The 6,279-nt window shown below is 27.6% G+C and overlaps 1 protein-coding gene across 2 annotated transcripts; it reads right to left on the bottom strand.

The window, feature by feature from the left end:
- Window positions 1-769: 769 nt before the first annotated feature.
- LOC149237534 (peroxidase A2-like) lies at window positions 770-3,927 on the bottom strand. 2 transcript variants are annotated; one of them, XM_089372683.1, is made up of 4 exons: window positions 3,608-3,925; window positions 3,019-3,201; window positions 2,177-2,342; window positions 770-1,460 (listed from the first exon to the last, which is right to left on the bottom strand). In XM_089372683.1, the coding sequence occupies exons 1-4, from the start codon at window positions 3,815-3,817 to the stop codon at window positions 1,045-1,047; spliced, it is 975 nt and encodes a 324-aa protein (XP_089228809.1). In that variant the 5' UTR covers window positions 3,818-3,925; the 3' UTR covers window positions 770-1,044. The 2 variants fall into 2 exon arrangements, with proteins under 2 accessions (XP_089228809.1, XP_089228810.1); XM_089372684.1 differs by lacking the exon at window positions 3,019-3,201 and having other exon boundaries at window positions 3,608-3,927.
- Between the last annotated feature and the right edge of the window lie 2,352 nt (window positions 3,928-6,279).

Genomic DNA, 6,279 nt, shown 5'->3' with positions numbered 1-6,279 from the left:
GCTTCATAATTTTTATTTTGGTTGACATAAGCAAAATTTCAATTCAATTACAATACACATCATAGTGAGCTATAAAATGAGCCTCTCAACTTAATAAAGAATACAAAAATATGAGAAATATTAATTCACTTGTTTTATTAAATTTAAGTGAAAAAAAAAATGAAAAACTTCTTCTCTTATTTAATACTTGAGAAGTGATACCTGAAAAGTGATATAATTTTTTTTACCTTCACACACATATATATATATATATATATATATATAATATAAAAAATAATAAAAGATATTATGGGTTTCCTGCAATTATTTTATTCAATAACAAGAGTTCAAACCATTACATCAAGACACACTTGAATCTGGGTGGGAAAATAAAAAATAAGGTAAACCATATTCGATTGTTCAGGGCCGGGGCCAGAACATCTTCTGATCTGCTATATTTAAAACTCACTTGTTTTATTAAGTTTAAGTGTAAAAAAACATGAAAAACTGCACTAGTATTTAATACCGGCTGAGTGATATGGAAATTTTTTTCCTTTGCAAAGAAAATATATGTATTTTTATATAAGGAATAACAAAAAAAAATATAAGAAATATTATAGTTTTTCTAGAATTATTTATTATTAACCAGGTTTCAAGCCATTACATTAAGGCTCATTTGAATCTGGGTTGGAAGATCTTAATATAGGCTGAGTGATATGGAAATCTTTTTCCTTAGAATAGAAAATATATGTACTTTTATATTTTTATATAAGAAATAATAAAAAAAAAAGAAATATTATGGTTTTCTTCGAATTATTTATTCGATAATAAAGTTCCAACCATTATATTAAGACTTACTTGAATTTGGGTAGAAAGATCTCAATCATATCTCCTAACCACTCTAAATAAATTCCAATTATACCTCTCAAAATAAACCCCAATCATACCTTCCCACCACTCGAAATAAATCTAATTGACAGACCTTTCACAACGGTTAGTACACTTAATTCAATTTGACAGCACTATTTAATGCACAGCATGGATATTTCACTATGTAAGTGGAATCTAACCATTAACCTTCCCACAATTCAGGCGGATTTCTCCGCTTGTTCCCGTCAAAGGACTTAGGTTCCCCATTTTGATCATCGAGTTAGAAAAGTTAGAGAAGAAATCTGCTTGACTCCGGCTGTAATCATTCACAATAGAAATCGTGCTTGAAGCAGCCATGGAAAGCAATTCTTGATCCGACTGCAGAAGCCCAATGTTTTTCTGGAGATTTTTGAAGTAGTTATTGTCGAAGGTGTTTGGAGTGCCTGGATCAAATGACGTTATCGAACTCCCGTTTCCATCCTGCAGACAAATTCTTTGCAGGGTGGATCGATAGCTGGAATCGAGTGTCGGATCCGGATTGCCCGTTCCGTTGAAATTGTTAAGCCTATAGATGAACGCTCTGCAATGAGCCCGCCCAATTGTATGTGCCCCTATTAAATCCAGGAAACACCAAATTAATACAATAAAGCAACACAATTAATATTTACTGTGTTTTTGACTCATTAATGCACCAGAGCAGTATATATTCATACTTGAATTTAAGTATATGGGAAGACATAGCCTTTTCCATTAATAACACTACCAACATTTATTTGGCTAGACATATACTGCAAGAGCTATTTCCAACACTATAGCATATTTATGACGCCTGAAGCGTGTTATAAAGGACTATCTCCGGCGCATGTCACGTCATAAATATGCTATAGTGTTGGAAATAGGACTAGCCCACATATACAACCTCGCTTATTAATAACATTAAATTAAACAAGAACACTACCAACATTTATTTGGCTAGACATATACAGCCTCTTCCATTAATAACACTACCAACATTTATTTGGCTAGACATATACAGCCTCGCTTATTAATAACATTAAATTAAACAATATATTAATAACACTAAATTAAACAATATATTAATAACACTAAAAGGAGCCAATATTTACTGTGTTTTTATTTATTAATTAGCCAAATTGTATATACCCATTATTAAATTTAAGCAAATACATTATGTAAAGATAAATCTATGCAACTCAACACATTAATGAATAAATAGCACCTTAAATAACTATGAGGTTAATTAACATGTACTTCCAGAGATTTTTCGAAACTAAGTGACAGAGTGACGAAGAGTTTTTAAATATACCTGACAGAGTAACCAAATCCGTAAGCGAAAGCCCCACGTTCTGGAACTTTTTTAAGTTTGTGGATAGCGATGCGTTCGGTGAAGGGAAGGCTGTTTTCGCAAGAGTTGGGTTGGCGGTCGTGCTATCCCGTCTTCCTAATTGCACAGTCCATGACGGACCACCAGACTGTAGATGCAGCAAGGGTCACATAATCGTTATTTTTCCATAAGCAAATTTGTTTTGAAATGAGAATTTTAGGAATTTTTTTTTAGGGTTTATTAAGAGTAGTTCGATCAGAAATATTAAGTCATCAAAATCACTTATGATGCTGCAGTATCAGCTTTTAAAATAGATTTTTTTGGAGGACTTAACAAAACACTCTATCACTATCTGCTCTAAGTTCAATAGACACTAGATTCATTAATTTTAAAAATAGATAATTTTTTGAAGACTTAACAAAACCTAGTTGTGTTTAGTGCTATTTTTTGAAAGTTTTTCTGGTGGGCTTTTCAGGTCTAATTTTTTTTAAAATCCAGCAGAAATTTATTGAAATCGCAAGCTTGATAGTAATCCCTACACAATGGAAATGCCTTAAAAAATTTTGAGGGCGCTGAATCTATCTATCTATATATATATATATGCAAAAAACCAATTTAAATAACACAAATCAAAATTTCATCTCAAATCAAAAAAATCACAAGAAAAACAACTCCTAACAAAAACACTCTATCAACAACGGCTCTAAATCCAATAAACACTAAATTCATTAAGTTTATTTATATATCTCCCACTTTTTACTCTATAATTTAAAAAAAACAACAAAATAAAAACAAAACCCAGTGAAATGATTAAGAGTACAAACCAATGCTATGGACCGCTCCACTGCTATAGCGAGAATGTCAGCACAGGAAACTGTTCCCCTGCACGCATTTTCTACCGCCGCCTTAATGTCGTCAATGACGCCAAAGCCCCTGAGAACAGTGGTGTTAGTCCACTCCCCAGTAAAATTTGCAGTGGTATCCAGAAGTACTGATGCGTCGCAGCCCTGTCAGTTATTAATCAGTTCAGCTTGAATGAATTTAATGGTAAGTCCATTAAGGGGTGTTATAGTATTTGATGTGGCCAAATTTCAATAGATATTTCATCACAGATAATCTATGATGTATGGATTAATGGGTTTGTGTGTAGTTTCGTTTTTATTAGGTTATTAATTAAAATTTTATGAGAAGGGTTGATGATAAGAATTATTTTGGATAAATTAAATTATCTTTAAAAAGCTGACGTCCAATCTCGATCTAACTTCACAATTTTAATGATTACATCCTACTAATAAACAGATTATTTTTCATTCAATGTATTAGAATTGGACATTACTTAGATTTAAAATAACCCTGAAAAAAAAAAAAAGCAAATTAAACAAACAGAATTTCTTCTGTTTCTGGTATACTTACATCTACAAAACAGTCGTGAAAATGTAAATGGAGGAGAGAGGCTGCTATTCTTGAATCTGCCCGGAGAGCTTGGCGGACAACCTGGCTCACTATGCGAGAAACGTTGGGACATGTATTCTGGTAGAAATTAGGCTTCAGCTGAGCAGTGGCACATCCCACAAATGCAACAAGGCATAATACAACATTCAGCGACAAAAAAGCGAATGCCATAATTGGAGAATCCAGACAAGTATTACAACTTATGGGAGAGCATGAAGGCAGGAAGTTGAATTATAGAGCAGCTTCCACCGTCCAATCTAATAGGTGATTCATCATTTATAAAGTAACTTGTTTACTCATAAATAGGTATTATAAGGATGCATGGGCAGAAACCCCCTCGTTTGAAATACACATTTACTCCTATCCATCCACTTGCCATCTGGTTAGATAACCCCATCTTTCTTTTTACAGGATTCTTATATTTAGTTATATTTTTTAATAATTTATTCATCCCATTTATATTCATTTAACCACATCCATATGTGGAATGTCCTATCCATATCAGCTCAGATTATAAAAGAATTTCACTTCTTTTATTAGCCAGAGAAATTAATGGATGAGAATAAACGATGTGGACGAAGATATTAATCAAATTAGTGTTGTTCGTTTGTGTGAATTTAGAAAATATTGTTATTTTAAAATATAAATATAAATTGATTGGAATAAAAGTAAAGGAGTGATAATAGTTTTTTGTCAACTAAATTATTCTCTTTTTGTCTCTTCATTATTATATTTTTTCTTTTACAAAAAAAGATTGATAGTATTATATATCAATAATCATAAATACATGAGTGAGATAGATAACAATTATTTTGTCCAACTGTCCCAGATAACTTTATTTGACTAAAATAATTATAATAATTATTTAAAATAAAAAATAAATATTATATTTAAAAAAATATATCGTAAATAAAAGTTTTATTATAAATATTTATCATTAAATTTGATTTAAGTTGCAATGAAAAAAACATAAAATATATACAAACATTTATATTATTAAATTTAATTCAAATTATGATTAAAATTTATATGAAGGGAAATATAATTTTTTTTTTACTAGAAATCTTGTTCTTAAATTTAATTCATATTATGATTAAAATTTTATGAAGGGAAATATAAAATAATAAAAATGAAAAACAATGTAAAATAAACATAAACATTTACAAAAAAAAAAAGGAAATATAATAATAAAAATGAAAATAATTTATTTTATATAAATTAAACATAAGCATATTTAGAAATAACATTGAAAATTAAAGAAGTTATTTGTTGAATTATTGATATAAATAATATTGTTATTATATATGTGTGAGAGTACAAAAATATATATATAATATTGAAAGGAAGATTCTTGTTGAAAATAAAGATTGATATAATAAAAAATAAAAATTATCAATAAAATCATTTGATATCTAATAAAAACTAATAATAAACTACAAAAAGCATTATGAAATTATTGTTATTTTTATTATCATTTATATTTGACAACATTATTTTTATGGAAAAATCTTTATACATTAAAAAAATATTGAATTCACAAGACATTATCATCCTTAATAAAAAATGTTATGATATGAGAAAAAGAAAAAGACAACATTATTTTTATGTAAAAATCCATATACATGAAAATTATATAACTTGTACTTAATTCACAAAAAATTCTCATTACTAAATAAAGAAATATGATTATAAAAAAGAAGAAAAAGAAATATTATATAAAAATTAAATATAAAATACATATAACTTCATAAAGTAAATTGTAAACCCTTAACCTTAATTAACTATATAAACATAACTATATATATAATTTAACAATAAAACAAATAACTATTGTATTAACCATATTTAACCATGCAAATATAATTACATTATTACTACATAAATACATGTAATTACATATTAACAGTGAAATCAAAACTACAAATAATTTTATTATAATGGTTTATATAATTCTATAGAATATACAAATTTCTATAGTCTACTATATTGCTAAATTTAACATGTTTTTTTTTTATCTACCATATTATATACATATATTTCATTAAATTAATTGTTAGGGATATTTGGATTAATTGTTAATGGTTAACTCAACATAATAGTAAGGGTTTTGAAGTTTTTTCTAATGTTTTCCATATTTAATCTAACAAAAAACTTTAATTGAAGCGAGAGGCTCATTCTACACCCCGGTATGGGGGATGTGAAGTTTGTCCATATATTAAAATAAAAATAAAAGTTAAAAATTATATTCTAAATAGAAAAATAATCTCGGCTTTGACAAAAAGTAAATAAATATGTTGTAAAATAATTAGAAGTAAAAAAAATGTGTGAGTGAGATGTTTAAATCTTATAATTCGGTTATTGATAAAAATATTTTAAGACTAATTAATATTGACATATACTTAAAAATATGTTAAAAATAAAAAACCATTTTAATTTGCATATAAAATGTCTCCATGTACATGTTATGTAAAATATTTTAATGCCAATTGCCTATATATTTATATCATTTTAAAAAAAAATATGTATATATCATGAAAAAATTAAGTTGATATGGTTAAAACTTTTATTTGGTCATATATATGCTCTATTTTGTATTCAAAAATACAATTTAAACAATGAAAAATAATACATTG

This window comes from Pinus tabuliformis, chromosome 8 (assembly GCF_031772625.1).
Source record: "Pinus tabuliformis cultivar Carrire ecotype Pingquan chromosome 8, CPIR1, whole genome shotgun sequence".
NCBI lineage: Eukaryota > Viridiplantae > Streptophyta > Pinopsida > Pinales > Pinaceae > Pinus > Pinus tabuliformis.
This window is presented reverse-complemented; position numbering and strand designations above follow the sequence as displayed.

Bases quoted from the DNA above. Each gene is read 5' to 3' on its own strand.
- LOC149237534 (XM_089372683.1), bottom strand. From the start codon at position 3,817: ATGGCATTCGCTTTTTTGTCGCTGAATGTTGTATTATGCCTTGTTGCA. The intron at 2,343-3,018 runs GTTTGTACTCTT...CTGCATCTACAG, and splicing joins TGGAGCGGTCCATAGCATTG to TCTGGTGGTCCGTCATGGAC. The intron at 1,461-2,176 runs GTATATTTAAAA...TGGATTTAATAG, and splicing joins GGATTTGGTTACTCTGTCAG to GGGCACATACAATTGGGCGG.